We start from the raw sequence: 19,757 nt of genomic DNA, 5'->3' as shown, positions 1-19,757 counted from the left end.
ATTTTTTATTTTTCACAGAAAAATAATAGATTATACAAAAGGCCCTGAACCTATAAAAGTCAAATGATGAATTTCTTCCCATGGCAAGGCAGAGGTGGTATTTGTAGTCCTGCAAGCAGCCGAATGGAGATAATTTAGGTTCTGTTGGCTTTTCTGGCTGAAAGCTCCAGTTCCAATAGATAGGGAATCCCCTGAATCAATTCTAAAATGGACTGACTGGGAAATTTACTGAATATCTTTTCAGGACTAGAAGGTAAGGGTTATGGAAGTGTTTTGGACTGAAAACTGCAAAAGTTAAAGCTTTTTTGTAAATTTAACTGTTGAGGATTGTTTCAGGAACTCTGCTTAAATGTTTTGAAAAGATGTTCAAGGTGAGGCTGAACTTTTTTACCATTTGTCAGTGAATTTCATTAAAAATATGTTGTATGTTAGATGTTGCTGGCATGCCACTGTTGAGAAAACTAAAGACGTTTATTTCATGGAGTGGGTAGAATGGCATCCATTTATCCTAAGCCTCCAATGTGGGCTAAAGACTGATAGCTTAAAAGGGTGGATGTTGAAATTTCTTCCTCTTGCCAAGGGCAGCTACGCAGAATAGAAATGTGATGGCAATTGGAGGGATATTCATCAGATTCAATTTCACTAGAAATTTCCCTGTATCAAAATCATCTTGAATAATACAGAAGGTGCAGCAAAATGTACTAAATCATTGTTTGCTTTGAAAAGGATTTTGAATCTAAAACAGAAAGTAGTTATGTCGGTATGATTTTAACCAATTAACCACAGGAGAGTTTAAATGTAACCCAATTTTTACGATTTTGAATGGACTTTTTGTTCCCTGTTTGTATAATTCTATCCCAATTCATCTGAATTATATTGTAGTCACTTCCTGTTCTGTGGTTTTTCTGGTTCTTCCGAAGACATTAGAAATCAAGCACCAAAGTTTCTGTGAAGGTTTCTTTATGATTAGTTTCTTTCCTTTTAACACCTAGATGGCCTTTTCCCTACCACTAAACAAGGGGCATTTAATATATTAGGATTTAATTGAGGTGATAGTATTTAATTCTACGTATTTCTAAAAGAAAGTATATATACAAATCAACTTGACTCCACTGAAAATATTTTTCTGTAATGAAAATGTGGATAGAAAATTGAGCAGTCTATATTTTCAGTGTTTTGAGTACTTCAAGTTGATGGTACAAATTGTGTTTTCAACTTTGCTTAAAACAAACTAAGACAGATTTCTGATGTTTTAATCAATTCAACTAATAGAGAATTACTATTTTTCTATTTTCTGGTACATATTAATAAAGAAAGAGCTGTGTATCATTAACCAATGATCAGGTTTTATAAATGAGCTTTTACCTTCTCTCCTTCTCCCATATTCATAGGGGAACAGGGTGTCTAAGATTGTACTTTGGATTGCTTGTTGGTTTTTGCAAACAGGTGTCTTATTAAGGATTTTGAAAGGCGACCTTCCGTCACACATCTCCTTGACCACCCATTTATTAAAGGAGTACATGGAAAGGTTCTGTTTCTGCAGAAGCAGCTGGCCAAGGTTCTCCAAGACCAGAAGCATCAAAATCCTGTTGCTAAAATCAGGTACTGTACTCTCTTTCTTCTTTCTCCCTGTGGTTGTTTATAAAAATGTCATGTCATGTGTTTTGATTTGCCCAGCATTACTGGTAGTTATCACATTCCTGCATTTTTAAGAGTTTTATTTACATGACATTAAGTACTCCATGCCCAGTGGGTAAGAGCAGGTGAGCTTCAGAAACAAACTGCCCATTTGTGCTCTTACGGCCAATTTCTCTCAAGTGGCTGAAATCTTACTCTGCCCTGGTGTTCAGTTAGCTCTAGTTAAAAAATCAACAAATATATGTATTTACATTTAACAGAAATTTGGATTTTTTTTTTTTTTTCTAATAGCAACCATAGCTGACATTGTGTGAAACACCTTTACTTGGCCATTGTAGACTGAAGAGCAGTAATATCGGCTGTAAAGTGATTTTGGAAAGATTATGAGCTAAACACTGGAGGCTGTTGCTCTAATGTGCTCCGAGACCATTTTCTCTTTAGTTTCAAACTCCTTAGAGTCGATTTAGTATTTTTAAGTAACAGTTTTCAGGTATTGCTTATGCTGTCTAAAGTAACTGTGATTCCTACCCTACCTCATCCTCTTTTTTTTTTTTAGAAGGTAGATTTTTATACAAATGTTTATTTTCAGGGGTAAGTGCTATTTAAACGGTATTCCCTGGTGAATCTCTAAGAACTAGATCTTCGATTTCTGTCCAGAGGGTGGCAGAATTTCTCTTTAAAAAAAATTAAATGCAAATAAACCTGCTTCTTATGCTCAGCAATTATTTGGTTTTATGAAACCATCTAGGATGTAGATAAGCTCCAGTCCGTTATTATTAAAAGAACATTCAAAGTACTGGAAGTGAAGAAAATAAAATATAAGTTACAAGTTCTGGAAATATTCATGTATTCTACAGAAAACTTTACTAATCAAAAAGCCAAACATTGGCATCAGAACTTTTGGAGGTGGGGGTGTAGTTTCAAGGTGACTATATTTTGCTGATTTTTCTCCACCAGGTTCCCTTTTGGATAGCTCAGAATGGATTTTTTTTCCTACTTGTTTCCTTTTTCCACTGCCTTTTCTGTTTCTACGGCCTCCCTACAGAGTAGAGAAATGCAGAGAAATTCTTGTGACTTGGGGTCTTTTTGAAGCAGTAGGAACTTGTGCTTAAGCCCCAGGGAGCTGAAATCTCTTTTCTCCCTTGTTTTGGTTCCTATACACCAGCCAACACCCCTACCACCCAGCTACACACACACACACACACACACACAGCACCACCACTACCACCACCAAAAATGAAGACGAAGTAAAATACAAACCAAGCAAAAAACAAACCCAACATTTAAAGGGTATGAGTCAAATTCAACATCTCTTCCTTGTCTACCTGTTCTGGGATTTGCCACAGAATGATTTCTAAGACTTAATTTGCCAAGTTATCTGGATTTTCACATTGGCCTGACTTTGCCTGTCCAGATCTATGCTCTCTCTCTCTGCCTTTTTTTTTTTTTTTTTTCAAAAAGAAAAAGAACAGGCCAGGTGCGGTGGCTCACACCTGTAATCCCAGCACTTTGGGAGGCCAAGGTGGACGAATCACAAGGTCAGGAGTTTGAGAACAGCCTGGCCAACATGGTGAAACCCTGTCTCTACTACAAATACAGAAAATTAGCTGGGCGTAGTGGCAGGTGCCTGTAATCCCAGCTGCTCGGGAGGCTGAGGCAGGAGAATTGCTTGAACCTGGGAGGCGGAGGTTGCAGTGAGCTGAGATTGCGCCACTGCACTCCAGCCTGGGTGACAGAGTGAGACACTGTCTAAAAAAAAAAAAGAAAAAAACCCAAAACCTTTCTTCTTTTACCATAGAAAATTGCAACACCAGCCTTTCTCATCCCCTTTCTCTAATTTCTCTTTATCTTTGTTAACTCCTTTGATGTCAGAAGCCTCATGTGGTGGCAAAGGCTTCTCACAGGGTCTTTGTAATCTTGAGTTTCACTCAGTGGTTTGTGTTTCTTTGAACTATCATTAAAAAAAAATACAACCTCACAAAAGGTATCAACATTTTAAACAGTCACTTCCTTAGGACGTAGGAAAATTAATTCCAAAGGAAACACAGTGCACGTAAATTGACACTTAACCTGCCACCTCTCTTATACGATTACTTCCTCTTAGCAACTGGCAAGGAGCTGGCTACATAGATGTTTTTCAGCCCACCAGGAAAAACTCTCAAATATCATTCCATGCTGATAAGTCAATATATTTAAAGCTGTGGTTTTTCAAGTTAAAGCAGAAAAAAAAAAAAAAACAGAAAAATTGAGGTGAGTATATAGATGATTGGGGCCAAATTACCCACTCATCATTTTTCTACACAGTTATGGCCACCCGGAGGCAGTGCAATGTGGTGGTTAAAACCACTGGCTTGGCAGGATGTGGTGGCTCACACCTGTAATCCCAGCACATTGGGAGGCTGAGATAGGAGGATCACTTGAGCCCAGGAGTTTGAGACCAGGCTGGTCACTATAGCAAGACCTCATCTCTACTAAAAAAAAATTAAATAAATAATAAAAAATAAAAGAAAAATTAGCCGTGCGTGGTGGCACATGCATGTAGTCCCCGGAGGCTGACATGGGAGGATAACTTGAGCCCAGGAGTTTGAGGCTGCAGCAAACTGTGATTGCACCACTGCACTCCAGCCTGGGCAACAGAATGAGACCCTGTCTTAAAAAAAAAACAAAGAAAGAAAGAAAAAAATCTATTGTTCTGCCAGGTTTGGATCTCAGGCCAGCCACTAACTGGATAAGTTTTTAATCTTTCTCTTCCAAAGTTTCTTCTATAAAATGGGGGTTATTTGGAGGGTTAAGTGAGTCAATACATGCAAAATGCTTAGAATAGTGCAACCTCCATAAATGTTGGTAGTAGAAGTAGTGTACAAGGTCTACTTAATTCTAAGTCTTTCATTTCTTTTTAACACTAACTACCTCTTGCCCATAATCTATGCAAATTCATCTTTTTACTTACTGTAAAAGATCATGAAAATAAACACTACTGAGGTACTGAATGTTAAAAATGTCCCATTTTATCTCTTATTCAGTATCTAATTTATTCATTCAAGAGGCATTTATACATGTGTATGTGTCAGGCCCTATGCTGAACGGAGGGACTACAAAGGCAAATCAGATGCAGTTCCTGATAAAGAGCTAATAGTCCGGTGTGTGATAGAGACAAGAATCAGGTGAGAACAGCTCAACATGAAAAGTACCTAGATAAAGGAATGCCTGGGATACCTCCCAGAGCACCTGGGAAAGACACCTAAGTCAATCTGGGGTTGGGATGGTAGGGGAAGATGCCCTGGAGCTGCTGGGTAGATGATCCTTGAACTGTCCTGAAGAACAAAGATAGTCAAGGAAGTGGGGTTATTTGGAGTAAAGGGGAAAGAATGAGCAATGAGGAAAGGGCAAGGCACAAGGTCTAGAGAGAGCTTGGGGAATCTGGTGAACAGTTAGTTGACATGGCTGGAGCTTGGCATGGGGTAGATGGGAGGGAGAGACAAGGTAGAGAGGAGCCAGGTCATAATGGGCCTAAGGAGCTTGAATTTGTTTCTTAGGCGCTAGGGAGCCATTGAAGAATTCCAGAAAGTTGTTCTGATTGCAGTATGGAGAATGAAGCAGGGCAAGGCTGCAGCCAGGGAGACTAGTGAGCAGATCATAGTAATTACAAATGGCAGCAGATATTAAAATAATGGTATTGTCAGGACTTAGTGGTGGATTGATTGAGGGAGATTAGGGAAACAGAGAAGTGTGTTGGGGCCTACCCAAACTGGGCTGCCTCCCTGGCCTGGTTCACAATGCAATCATGTAGAAATTGCAAGACATGTCTTCATAGTCTATCAAATGCAATGCCAAGTACTTCCAGGTATTACACAAAGCTTCCAGCTTTCTGCCCAAAAGAGAGTTCTTCAATGGTCTAAGCAGTCCTGGGCCCTCCAGCTGTAGCAACTCTTTTGGATTTGAGAGCTGATACAGAGTAATGAAACCTATAACCTACAGGGAAAACTTTCTTACCATTCCTGCAAAGGTAAGGAATGTTCTGTCCACTTTAGTACTTTTCCTAGGGGAGGGAGAAGTTGGTAGTTTCAGCCGGGCTGCAGGGAAGAATGCAAGCTCTTAAAGGATGGGGGAACACTTGGACAGGTAAAGGGGAAGGATATATTTAGAGAGGGAGACAATGAAGACAGAAGAGAGACGAAGCAATGGAGGAAACAAGAGGGAGTGGGTCAGGGGCCTAAGAGGAAGGTTGACTTTAGAAAGAGAGAAACTCTAAGTTGGGAAAGACACAGAAAGGTTAGATAAAAGTACTCAGAAAACTTAAGTGAGGAGAGGAGGCATTGTGAGGAAATTCATGTTGAATGGCTTTAAAAGAAAAAAAAAAAAACAAAAAACTTAGCAAGGTTTCAGAGTTGGGAGTGGATTGTGGACTCCAGGGAAGCATTAAATCTTTGAGATAGTCACTATGAGGAATATGATAAAGGTTCAATTAAAGATCGACATTATGATTGCTTAATAGCATAGAAAACCCAGGTGGAATGTAACTGAATAGCATCCTATTGTAGTGAAGTTAATCTGTGTCTAAGATAATGCATGTAGAGCATTCAGGACAGCACTTGGCACTAGAAACTCTCAGAAAATGCACCATCACCACTGCCGCCTTTCTCATCTGTCATCTTGATTAACTCTTAGCAGCAAGGAGTTAGGAGTAGAGAAAGCAGACGTTATGGTCTTCTTCAGGCTGGAGACTGACTTCAGTGGACATGATGAGTGGGCAAGGAAGCAAGGGAATCGAGGTTAGTAGAAGAGTGGCCTTGGGATCTTCGGGGGTAGGGAAGAAAGTGACACCAGACTGGCTTATTGACTTTGAGGCTGATCTAGTCCCTGGACTGGCTATTACAACAAAGATGAAGAGCAGGTTCAGTGAGGGGATGATGAGAAAAGGGATTGTAGAACTGAGATCCTAGGAACTTTTGATAGATAATTATGAACTAGGGATAGCTGAGCTTGTGGGCAACTTCAGTGGAATAGAAAGAAATGTTTTATAAGTGTTGACAAGTTGAGGAACTCTTAGATCAGAATGTGGGAAGAGTTAACAAAGTGATTGGTGGGACATGGGAAAACCAAAGACTGATATCAGGGGAAGGGGTAGAGAGAAATGAAAATTGGGGATCATGTGCCAAAAAGGATGATATCAGAGTGTGATGTGAACTTTTAAAAAGGGAGAGACTGGTTAGGGAGAGCAATGGTTGGGAAAAGACAGAGGGGAGCAGGGAGAATACACAGTTTCTCTACTCCGTCACAGTGAGGGCGTGGAAGGTAGTGCTGGGACAAGAGTATTACAGGGAAGTGGTCCATCTCAGTTATGGCACATATTCAAGAGTATTCAAGAGCAAGGCTAAGAATCATGGAGGGCCTGTTCACATAGAGCAGAAGCTGTACTGTGCATGGAGGGCTTGAGTTTGTTAGTCCCCTGTCTCACCTCTCCTGGGTCTAACCATTCAGGCTTTTCTGAGTGCTTTTTGGAAAGCCAGGATGTGATTCATCCCTATTTCACTGTATATATATATATATGCATACACACACACACACAACAGATACAGGACAGCAGAGGCACCTGTGGAGAAGTGATATTGTACTATTTGAGATTTGATAGATACCATTACCTGATGCTGATTATAGTGTATGTATGACACCATTGGAATTTAAGTTTTTCCAGTAAATTATAATTTTGCCAATGCATATATTTGATTCAGGTACAAGAGAGCAGTTATTAATCCAAGTCTTACTCTTTTAAAGGAGTAAGCCCTAAAGGGCTAAAGAAGCCCTAAAACTATATGAACAATGGGCTGAAGGTACATTGTTACTTAATCTGTTGGAGGTGTTTTTGAACTATTTGGTCATTTACTTTATATCAGCACCTATTTCCTTGATCTGCAAAAAGACTTCTTCCCCAAACCAGTTTTACAAATCCCTGAATTCATTAGTATCATCTGGTATGTCATCTCACTGTTAAAGTTCAGAGAAGTGGATTGAAAACATGCTTTTTATCATTTTACAAGGGTTATTGGGAGAAGAGTGAAACCACTCTGTGGAATGTGAGTGGAGGCAGGGAAAGGACTCGATTGTCTCTGCCACGACCATGAACTCAAACTTGAACCTCAGTACAATACAAGATACAGCATACTGTGCCCCTGCACATGGCTTGGTACTAGCTGAAACCACAGATGTTAAACCCTAAATGCCAAGGGTCTGTTCTAAGTATTACTTGGTAGAAGAATTAAGTTGTTGGGTTTTTTTTTTCCTGCTCTGTTTAATGGATTGTAATTTTGCCCTTGCAATTTGCCTGATGCTGATTAAAACAATGACCTCAGCCTTTAATTTCTTTTCAACCTGCAGCAGTGACCTTTAAAAACAGATTTCTCACTGTTTAACTGCTGAGTTTTCCCCAGTAATCCTTACTCACTCTCTCCCTCTTCTACCTTCAAATATGTGCATGCATGCACACACACACATACACAGCACCCCATATTATATACACTAATGGGTTCTTGGGTTCTTATGTAAATGAGTAACTGCAGAAAGATTACTTCATAAAGTGCTGAAGAAGCTTGACACATGGGAGGTTAAAGATCCTTTTATCTTCCTAACAGAAGAAATAAATCTACACCTTGCTATAATTAGTATCTGCTATCTATCTATACCTATATCTGTCTATCTACAAATGAGTAAGTTAGTTAATATTAATTTTATGCTGGTGTTACTGATTCTTGCCGCTTAGAAAAGTTGGGTATATCAAATACTGTTTAATATGATTAATGATAAGATGCTGATTTATTGGGATTCTGGCCAAAACTGTGCTTAGATGAAAAATGGGCAGATACTATAATAATTTCCACCCAAACAATTCTCCTATTTTAGAATTTATGCATTGTATTGTTTGAAAGACATAGCCTTAAGTTCAGGGTCAAGATACAGCTCATGCAGTTAAAGGTATCCAGCTGCTATCTCTGTCCATATTTGACTCTCAGTAGAATAATGTCACTCCTCAATGGTCTGCTGTTGTTTTTCTCGTTCAAGGTCCATTATTATGTAGTTATACTAAAATAAAAGTCCCTCTTTCATTGGCTCTGTTATCAAAAGGTATACTGAATGGAAGTAAAGATTTAGAAGAAATATTCAACCTCACTGACCCTGGTGTAGTAACAGTACGCTATTCTCAGTTTTGAGTAATGTTTTCCTTCTTATATGGAATCCATTGAATGTAGTGATAAGGGAGTGATCCCTGAGTTCTCTCTACGGCCATGGAGGCTTTTGTCCTAGATTCTTGAGGACTGACATCTTTGAGCCTGCACCTTTTTCCTTATTCCTTCTCTCTCTCTCTCTCTTTTTTTTTTTTGCCTCTATCCCCAACAAATTTTACTTCCTTTTCCATCTGGAATCTGGTAACAGTGATGGTCATTCTCCACTTCTTGCAGTTCCACTCTTGGATGGGGGAGAGGGTTCTTATCCTGGGTGTGGAGGAGCAGAGGCAGAGGTGACCTTCACAATGGTACTGACACAGGGTGACTCTCTTCAAGAAGCCATCAGGCATTTCTCAGTGTAGAGATTAACCTCTCACGAGCATATTGCTTGTTGTTATTATCATTAGGCTGAATTGATAAGCTAGAAGAATTTGTTTCCTTCTCATGTTTGAGTTATGATTTAGAGCACCTTCTTCTATTATTTGTTCTTCATCATAGTTGGGGAGTGAAGGGAAGAGTGTATCCTGTCTCACCTACGTGAAGTTCTTGCAGCCCTGTTTGTACCTACCTACACGGAAGCCTCCACTTCCACAGGCATAATTGGCAGACAGAAAGAGGCTAATTGATCAATGAGTCACTTTGGGGCAAAATATGTTTGTCAACATAGTTCATAGGACTAGCAGCTCAAACAAAGAAGCTAGCAGGCCCAGTGATGGGATATTAGAGAACAATGACACAGAAATGGTTTTAACCATAATGCAGATATAGAGATTAAAGTAGAGTGAAAGCTGCAACACTACTTTAGGAGTTTATTTCATGAGAATAATTCCTCTAGTATTTGAACCAGTTTGGTGCCCTCTAAAGCTCCTTTCCCACTCATTGGCTGGGCCAAAGATTTGAACAAAGACCCCCATCCTCTACCTCATCTATGCCCACTGTTGTCTTAGGGGAACTCCCAGCCTCTACCTCTGGCTCTGTCTTTCCCATTCTTCAGATTCTATTCTTACGCTGCACCCATTTCCTTGGACTTGATGGTACAGACTTGCCCTCATTCCCACCCAACTTGATCCATGGATTCAGGCACCAGTGTCCCCTTTACCTGATCCCTGAAACCTAAGGCCCGTCCTACTCTCCACACTCTCCCATCCACTGCGACACCAAAAGCAAACTCCAGGAACCAGTCCAAGCCAAGACTTTCCCTCTAAGCTCCAACTCGCAAACTCTGTTTGTCTGAGAAGCCAGCCTTGGCAGCCAACATACTTACAGACTCATAAAAACAAGTAGGAAATCTAAGAAAAGCAATATAAACTTTACTGGAATTTGAAAACATCTTCTGAGCCATTAAAACTACAGTGCTTTACCACATACTTTTGATTTAGTAGAATGTTTTTTGCTATTTATCCATTCATTTATCTATGTCTCCATTCCTCTGAGCTTTGGAATACTCAATCCAAGTAGCTTTTAGTTGGAGATCTGTAATTTTCACATTAAACGAGGAATTCTTCAGCAAAAATTGATAATAGGTCCTATTCTCAAGCAGGGCACTAGATGGAGCATGTGAATTTAAAGGAAACTAAGATCTATAGTTATTATGATACAAATCACTTAACTCAATAAAATTGAAAAAAATTAAACCAAATTTATTTTTATTAATTTCAACTAAAAATAGAGAAATATAAAACAACGTAATACTTTTTATAAGCTTGTGCAAAGTCTAGGATAATGTTTTTAAAGGAGATAAAAATTGAAATAAATAATGCTTTTTCTCTACAATAGACCCTCCAAACCCTACAGCCAGAGGAGGAAAGTTAAGCGGGCAGCAGTTTCCAAAGAACACTAGTTGGGGAAGGCAGAAATAGCGCTACACATATATATTTTTTTTCTGGTTGAGAAAACGAAGTGGTCTTTATCAGAGTAGAGAAGTCTTGCATCTATATCCACTTCTAGATTGCCTACTTCACTTTTAGGAGAAAATATTTCTAAAGAATTTGATCGCCTGTAAGCAAGGAAACAGGTCACACGTTGCTACTAATAGCAGTTAAAATTTTTAAAAAGTTATTTTTTGTTAATGCAATATTATTGGGGAAGATTTTTTTTACAAGAATCAAGCTCAGATTTACAGACAACATCTGCATGATTCTTGGAAGTTATATCTGTGAGACAGATTGGCATAGCATACAATCTGCTTTGGGCTCAGAAGATACCAATTTTGATCCTAGTGATATTGCATTGTGTATATTCACATTGAAAATTAAAACTTTCTACTAGACTGCATCTATTTGTGAGATTGCAAGTAAAGTTTTGTCCGTACTTCCATTTTTAGTTGGCTATAAAAATGTCATCCAATGTGAAGCTTGGCATTCCTGTATGCAGCTCAGGCTGCCATTAAATCCAGGTCAGGAGTTACTGAAGGAAAAAGAAACCCTGGATAACTCACCATTGGTTCGGTGGTATTTTGAATTCTGACTTCCTTCCCCAGTCTGCCTGTTACAATTTACTTCTCAGAGTCTCAAGATAGCTGCTCCATGCATTCTGACAAGGGTATTTAGTTGTCTTCAGTGAGGAGAGAGCTTGCTCTATCTTGACCAGAACCAGATCTGAGGTAATTTTTTAATTATTGATTTTCTTTGTCAAATGATGTGCAGAATGTGCAATTATAAGATATAAATGTAGGAAGGAGACAAACTAGCTGAATTTAATATGGTAATTAATTATTTCATGAAAATGTGGTATAATTTTTTTTTTTTTTTTTTTGAGATGGAGTCTTGCTCTGTTGCCAGGCTGGCATGCAGTGGCTTGATCTCGGCTCACTGCAACCTCCGACTCCCGGGTTCAAGCCATTCTCCTGCCGCAGCCTCCTGAGTACCTGGGGCTACAGGCGTGCGCCCCCATGCCTAGCTAATTTTTGTATTTTTGGTAGAGACGGGGTTTCACCATGTTGGCCAGGATGGTCTTAATCTCTTGACCTTGTGATCCACCCACCTCGGCCTCCCAAAGTGCTGGGATTACAGGCGTAAACCACCGTACCCAGCCAGTATTTTGTTTTTTGATTAACTTCAAGCAAAATTATTCTTAGGTTTTATGTGAAGGGGATTTTGATCAGAAATATGTATCCTCCTGCTGTTTTATTTAACAAAATGGCTAGCTAGAGGCAGGCAGCAGCTCTGAGTTTTAGTAAAAATCTGTATTACAAACCAATTTGATTTTTCTTTGCCATCACCAGTATGTAAAGTCACAGATAGATAATTCTGTTTAATAATTTTAAAATGCTTAGGCTATAAATTTGATTCGATTAAATAAAAATTAAGCTTCATTCTACTTTGGACCTTTATATGAATTAGCAGCAAAACTGGTTCTAGGACTGGAGATGACTAATAGCATGCTTCAAATATCCCTTTTCAAATTTATCAGTGATGGAGATTGAAAGGTAAGATTTAATAGGTTAGAAAGAGAGAAATCAGTTTTATTTGGCCATTTCTATTGCATTATAAACTCAAGACTCAGTATGCAGAGCTGATAAGTTCGCTTCTTCCTTTTTACCTACTTTTGTGAAATGCATACCAAAGGGTCGGGTGTACATCAAGATTCCATGACTCCTAGCTTGTATTTACCATAAAACTTTCAGTCAACACCAGCTTCTAGGATCTAGCTAGATAGAATTGTATTGGTGGGTGATATCCTCATAAGCTGTGATGATGATGGGCATAAAAGTGACAGAGAAGAACCAAGAAGTTATGCTTCTGGGCTAGTGAATTTACAGTATGTAGGACAGTTTATGTATGACTTTGTTTAGTCAAGGATATTCAGAGTAATGTGTGTAGTTATGCAAATTGTTGATTCCAAATTTTAACAAGGATGTAAGAATAATAATTAGTACGTGTTTTCAACTTCAGTGCATTTTTGTATCCATGACTATATGTGCTTTCACAGCCACCTGGGAGATAGACAGATCAGTCATGAGTAGTTCTATTTGTAGATGAAGAAAACTGATATACTGGCTGTTAAGGGATTTGCTGAGTGTCTCATACCACATTGCTCGCAACTCTGAAACTAGGGTCCAGAGCTCTTCTAGCCAATGCTTTCCTCCTAAACCACACTGAGGAGTGATGAGTTAATGAAAGGAATTATGGGAAGGACTACTTTGACCTTGAATTAATTTTAAACCTTAAAGAGCTATATTTTAGTCTACCAGAGGGGATTATTACTGATTATCAAACAAGATTTTTAAATCCCTAGTGAACAGTACCCTCCAGGAGAAAAACTCACATATATACACAAAAAGATGTGTATAAAGCTTTAAGTGTTGCATTATTACTAGTAGCAAAAAAATTGGAATCAGCCTAAATGTTGATCAACATAGGACTGAGTAGGCCGGGTAGAGTGGCATATGCCTGTAATCCCAGCACTTTGAGAGGCTAAGGTGGCAGGATCACTTGAAGCCAGGAGTTCGAGATTAGCCTGGACAACAAAGCAAAACCCTATCTCTACAAAAAATAATGTTAAAAAATTAGCCAGGCACAGTAGCACATACTTCTAGTACCAGCTAGTTGAGAGGCTGAGCGGGGAGGGTTGCTTAAGCCCAGGAGTTTGAGGCTGCAGTGAGCTATGACTATGCCACTGCATTTCAGCCTGGTGACAGAGCAAGACCCCATCTCTAAAAATTACTAAATAAATAAATAAAATTTTAAAAAGAACAACCCCCCCCATCGGACTAAGTAAATAAATAGGTACATATTCATAAAGTATAATACTACCCAGTGATTAAAGTGACTGAACTAGGTAGGTAGGTAAGTGGGTAAGGTAGATAGGTAGATAGATAGATAAATAGACTTTAAAAATCATAATGTTTAATGAAAAAAGTAAGCTTACAGTATAAAACCTAAGTATGATATCATTTTTATAACTAAACATACAGACCCTGTATATTGCTCATGGGTACATATATGCATATGACCAATATTTAAAAATAGACTGGAAGGAAACCTATCAAATAGTGGTCACCTCAGAGAGAACTGGGATGGGACAAGGGTCACAAAGGGATTTCACATAAATAAGAACAAACATAAACAATGATCAATTATTTGGTATTTACTCTATTAATCTCTGAAAGTGTTACGTAGGTTAAAAACTATCACAAAAGTTGGGAGTGGTGCTGGTAGATGGAGCAAGGGGACCTCAAGGGAAGTAAGGCACTTATGGCTACACCCCAGTGAGAACTATGTGCCTGACACTGAGCAGAAATCAGCGGTGTTTATTCTGGAAGTGCTGTCTTTGGGGTTTAAGAAAAGCAAATATGTGTATTAGGTGGGCCCATTTGGTAACACTCCTCATTCTGGCAGAAAGTAGACTTGAACTATGGAGATCATTTTATCCCAATAGTTCTACAGTGGCAGGAAAAGCTTGGGGACCTGGACTGGACTTCCTGTCCCTGTCTGTGAAGTCTCTGAACATACCATGTGATAAGATTGTGAATGAACCATCCTTGCTGCCTGCTTTCTGCTACATTATTTGCTGTCTTAATGCTTAAACTCTCTTGATAAATTTCTAGGCATGAGAGGATGCATACCAGAAGACCTTATCATGTGGAAGATGCTGAAAAATACTGCCTTGAGGATGATTTGGTCAACCTAGAGGTTCTGGATGAGGTACTAAATATTTAGTAGACAATTCTCATTGAAGACATTTGTTTCATGTGAATGGTGTGACCTTTCTGTTGTAGACCATGTCCTCCTAAGGTCATTTGAAAATTTAATTGTTTGTGTAGCCATGGGATGAAGTTCAGGGAGCATTCAGTTGCTGTGACTATGATCCTGTGCTGTGTTTATTTAGATAGCCCCTAGAATGATGAAGAGAAAAGGATTTGGATTTTTGCAATAAAGCTCTTTATATTGTAGCCTTAATGATGGGTTATATCAGCTGAAAATATTTTCTGTTTGATAAAATTTGATAAAATATTTCAATTAACCCTTAAGAAGTTGTTTGTTCTTCATAAGAAAGAGCTTCATTTAGGGAAATAGTGAAGTTAATATAGCTTGAATTCTAAATTTGAAGTCTGTGATAATCCCCATTTAAAATATGCATGTTTAATAGAGCTGTTAATTGCACTGGACCTGTTTATGCTGAGTCTAACTCTGGGGATTGTTACTTTCAATGTCTAAATCACTAAAGTGTAATAAAAAGTGGTTAATTCTGTATTTATGCCACCTAGGTTTTAAGTGCAGTGCTTTGAGAAATTAACTTACCATTCTGTCTGTGCTCTATCAGTAGGAACAGCCTATTAAATAAAATTTTAAATACAACATTTTGACTGGTTGAGATGAGTTTTTTTCACAATAACAAGTAAAATCTTTGTTGGATATCTCAGTGTCTTTTAGCAAGTCCTAAGTGGGCCTAATTCTTTCAGTGTATTCCTATTTTTTCTTTCAAGGCAAATATTGGCATTGTTTTAATGAATTAGGATCATTAGGGTCATTGTATGATTTAAATGGACTACTTTCATTGTTTAGAGAAAGATGTTCTTGGAAGAATAAATTTGTTGTCATTTTTAGAATCTATCCCTTGACTGGAAATAATATTTACTCTCAATACCATTTATCCTCTTCTTAGGATACAATTATCCATCAGTTGCAGAAACGTTATGCAGACTTGCTAATTTACACATATGTTGGAGACATCTTAATTGCGTTAAACCCCTTCCAGAATCTAAGCATATACTCTCCACAGGTAAGGGATTTTTTTGTTGTTGTTGTTGTTGTTTTGAGACGGAGTCTTGCTCTGTCACCCAGGCACCCAGGCTGGAGTGCAGTGGCGAGATCTCGGCTCACCGCAAGCTCCGCCTCCCGGGGTCACGCCATTCTCCTGCCTCAGCCTCTCTGAGTAGCTGGGACTACAGGCGCCCGCCACCACGCCCGGCTAATTTTTTGTATTTTTAGTAGAGACGGGGTTTCACTGTGGTCTCGATTTCCTGACCTCGTGATCCGCCCGCCTCGGCCTCCCAAAGTGCTGGGATTACAAGCGTGAGCCACTGCGCCCGGCAGGGATGTTTTAAGAGCCTACTCTTCCTTGATAGGAAATTAAAACTCACAAGGGCAAATGAAAAGAAAGAAAAAGTAAGAATAAAATTATGCTACCCTAGATGTATATACTCCAAACTGCAGATAGTAATGTAATACAAATGGAATCTTTACATCTTGAGGATACCTTTTTAAAGCAAACTATAACAATAGTAGTTAACATTTATTGCATGCTTACTGCATGTTAGACACTGGGTTACCTCACTTTTTCACACCCTTTGGGACAGGTACTGTTGTTAAACCTAGTTGGCAGACAAGGAGACTTAGCATAGAGTGAACTCGCTCTTACTAGCTCATGAAGCCAGTAAGTACAGAAGTGAAATCTGAACTCAGGCCTGCAGGCTCCAGAACCTGTACCCTACAGTCTTCCTAATGCAACAAGTACCCTAATAAGTGACAGATTCTTGGTTTCACGGGCAATAGGTAGCGGAGTATTAGATGGTCCAGGGGAGAGTTTCCTTTAATTATTTTTCCTTCAGTTTTCCAGACTTTATCATGGGGTGAAACGTGCCTCCAATCCCCCCCACATATTTGCATCAGCAGATGCTGCTTACCAGTGCATGGTTACTCTCAGCAAAGACCAGGTAAGAACTCATCTTCCTTTCCTAGGGAGTCACACAGTGGAAGCCATGTTCTGTCTTCCTTGTCTGCTCCTAAGTCTTCCTGAAACCTTTCCATTCTGGTTGCTGATGCTGACCCAAAGAGACAGGAGATGAAGTGGCAGCTCTGTGGAACTTGAGCATAGATAAAGCCATAGCATCAGGAGAATGTGAAAATGCTTTTCAAGAAACATAAAACATTCACATCAAGAGCACTCATTTTCTCTGATAAGATATAATAAAAATGTTTCTAATATGAATATGATGAGAACAGTGCAAACACAACCTGATTACACGACAATGATTGTAATAAAAATAGCATATAGAATGGCATAAGTGAAATTCTTTCCTATTAAGGTCTTAGAATTTTCATGAATTTCACAGAGTTGACATGACCATGACCACACCTTTAGTGTGAAAATTGTGATAGTTGAGAAAAAAGAAAACCTTAAATCAATGAGTAGAGATGGGGTTTCACCGTGGTCTCGATCTCCTGACCTCGTGATCCGCCCGCCTCGGCCTCCCAAAGTGCTGGGATTACAAGCGTGAGCCACCGCGCCCAGCCATCCCTCCTTTACTTTCAATAGGTATATTTCTCTTTGTTTCTTTATTCTGTTTGAAATAGAAGTAGTGTAGTTTGGCAAGCAAATTTTCTGAGGGTATTACTGTGTGGATTTCCTACGATCTGGGAAGTCCCAGCTTTGGGGTTTGTTAAGTAATAGATGACATTATAACAATGTGGGTTATAAAATGGAATACATGGATTCACTGTAGCTTAGAAACTTAGCTCCTCCAAATTCTTACCTTTCCCAGATACTTGTAAAATGTCCATAGATTTCATAGGGAGGAAGTAAATGGAGAGAAATATATATTGTTTTTAAGTTAAGAAGTTGCCTCACTATGTTGTCTTTTTTGACACCACTTCTGACACCAAATGTTGTATTTTTTCCCACACGAACCAATTCTCCAACACCAACTGGGTGCCCAACAATTCAGTTCAATTCTGACACTACCTGGAGTTAGTGCAGACTCCACAGATTAAGCGATTAGTGCCACAAGACTGTTCCCACTTTAGATGCCAGCTGCAAATGGAGTACCTAGGCTTCTCACACATCTGCCCAGCCGAATACCAGTCCAGGGGTTCTTGTGACTCCCTTTAGGTTTGATAATTCACTAGGAATGACTCAAGGAACTGAGGAAAACACTTTAATTTACCAGTTTATTACGAAGGGTATAACTCAGGAACAGCCAAATAGAAGAGACACATGGGGCAGGGTATATGTGGGGAGGAAGGGGACATGGCACACAGAGCTTCCATGCCTTTTCTGGGCACATCCCCCTCCCAGCACCTCAATGTGTTCACCAACTCAGAAGCTCTCTGAATCTCATTGTTTAAGAATTTGTATAACTTAATCTTTAAATCCCCTCTTCTTTCTAGAAGTTGGGAGGTAGGGCTGAAAGTTCTCACACTCTAATCACATGTTTGGTCTTTCTAATGACCAGTCTGAAGCTGTCTAGGGGCCCCACCTTGAACTGCCTTCTTAGGAATAAACTGAGGTATGGTTGAAAGGGGCTCCTTGTGAATAACAAAAGATACTCCTACCACTCTTGGAAATTCCAAAGGTTTTAGGAGCTCAGTGCCAGGAACCAGGGACAAAGACCCAATATGTAATTTTTATTATACCACATCCACTAATTTCCTTTATACATAAAGAGCTCCTAGAAATGAATAACAAAAATATCAACAATACAATAAAAAAGGGGCAAACAATACGGACAGGTCACGTAAAAGAAAAGCCTCTTAAGCATATGGAAGGAGGCTCATTCATAATTTTTAAGATGCAGAATAAGGCTGCACTGAGATACCATTTTTTTAACCTATTAGATTGTCAAAAATCTAATATTCTGTTGTTGAGGCTACAGGAGAGCAGGCACTTTAATATATTGGTATAGTCCCTAGGAAAGCAATTTAGTAATATGTGTCAAATTTACAAATGTATTTACCTTTTGATCCAACATCCCCATTTCTAGGAATTTCTCCTGCAGATGAACCTGCATAAAAATATAATGACTTAAGTATAAGGTTATTCATTGCAATGTTGTTTATAATTATAAGGAAAAAACTCAAATATCCCAATATTGGACTGATTAAACAGATTATGGTACATCTGTACAATGGAACAACAAGTAGCTATACAAAAGGTTGAAGAAGGTCTCTATCTACTGAAATAGGAAGATGCCTAAGATCTATTTCTCAGTGAAAAATTAAGGTGTACAGTAGTGGATGTTATATGAAGCATGCAAGTTGCTTCTGTGCTATAAATTCTTCACCTGATGCTCCATTTTCTGTGTCAGTGCATTGTCATCAGTGGAGAGAGTGGCTCTGGGAAGACAGAAAGCGCCCACCTGATTGTTCAGCATTTGACTTTCTTGGGAAAGGTAGTGACTAATCTGCTTTACGTATTGTGGCGAGAAGTTCCTACAGAGTAACTGCATATTTGATAAATGATGGAAGTACTGGGTTTTTTTTATTAGGGCTTACATAAAGACATTCCATCTTTGCTATGTTTGCCTCCTGATAGCGAGGCCTCTTAAGATGTCAGCATGCTATCCTTCTTTCATGTAGGGAGGAGAATAATTCCAACACAAATTTACTAGATTATCGGGAATTAATTTTCATGTTTTCAATGTAATAGAAACATTCAGCCATTAAGTAGTAACAATGGTTAAGCACTAGGAACAGGATCAGGGAAACCACTATAGTGATTAAAAGGATGTAAAATAGAAGCCTTTGAGCAAAAGTTGAGGGAAATGAAAGATTTTCAGCTTGGTGAAATCAGTATTGAAAGAACGAATTCAAAAATAGTCTAGTAGTTACTTACACTCTGAATTAATGTACTAGGTGACTAAGAAATAATGTATGGAATTTTTATAGATAAGGTTTATAGACTATTATGATAAATGCCAGAAAAGTTACGGGATCTATTTAAAAATCTTTTTTAGACTTTTTATCTGTCAAGGATTAGGTTAGGCGTTTTATCTGTCAAGGATTTTAAATGAAATATGGCTGGATTTTTAAAACTGCTGTCCTAATCTAGCCAAATCTGATTCATATGCAGATCTGGGGAGTTGCTCATATGAGAAAATGATGCTGGTGGTTGATGCTAACGTCCCCCAAATGGGGCTCTTTGTAAAAAGACAATGTGGATTTTGGTGGGCAAGGGATG

The 19,757-nt window shown here is 38.8% G+C and overlaps 1 protein-coding gene across 1 annotated transcript in view; it reads left to right on the top strand.

Moving 5' to 3' along the window:
- Positions 1 to 19,757, top strand: part of MYO3B (myosin IIIB) — a 476,027-nt gene that overhangs the window by 172,889 nt on the left and 283,381 nt on the right. Inside the window, exons 9-13 of the mRNA XM_058435743.1 lie at positions 1,447 to 1,602; positions 14,407 to 14,503; positions 15,465 to 15,581; positions 16,411 to 16,515; positions 18,886 to 18,969. Coding sequence (XP_058291726.1) covers positions 1,447 to 1,602; positions 14,407 to 14,503; positions 15,465 to 15,581; positions 16,411 to 16,515; positions 18,886 to 18,969 — 559 coding nt within the window. The remainder of the gene's footprint in view (positions 1 to 1,446; positions 1,603 to 14,406; positions 14,504 to 15,464; positions 15,582 to 16,410; positions 16,516 to 18,885; positions 18,970 to 19,757) is intronic.

Source organism: Hylobates moloch, unplaced genomic scaffold, assembly GCF_009828535.3.
Source record: "Hylobates moloch isolate HMO894 unplaced genomic scaffold, HMol_V3 SCAFFOLD_1, whole genome shotgun sequence".
In the NCBI taxonomy this organism is placed as follows: domain Eukaryota; kingdom Metazoa; phylum Chordata; class Mammalia; order Primates; family Hylobatidae; genus Hylobates; species Hylobates moloch.
The sequence above is the reverse complement of the archived record's forward strand: the minus strand, read 5'-3'. Positions and strand labels throughout refer to the sequence as shown.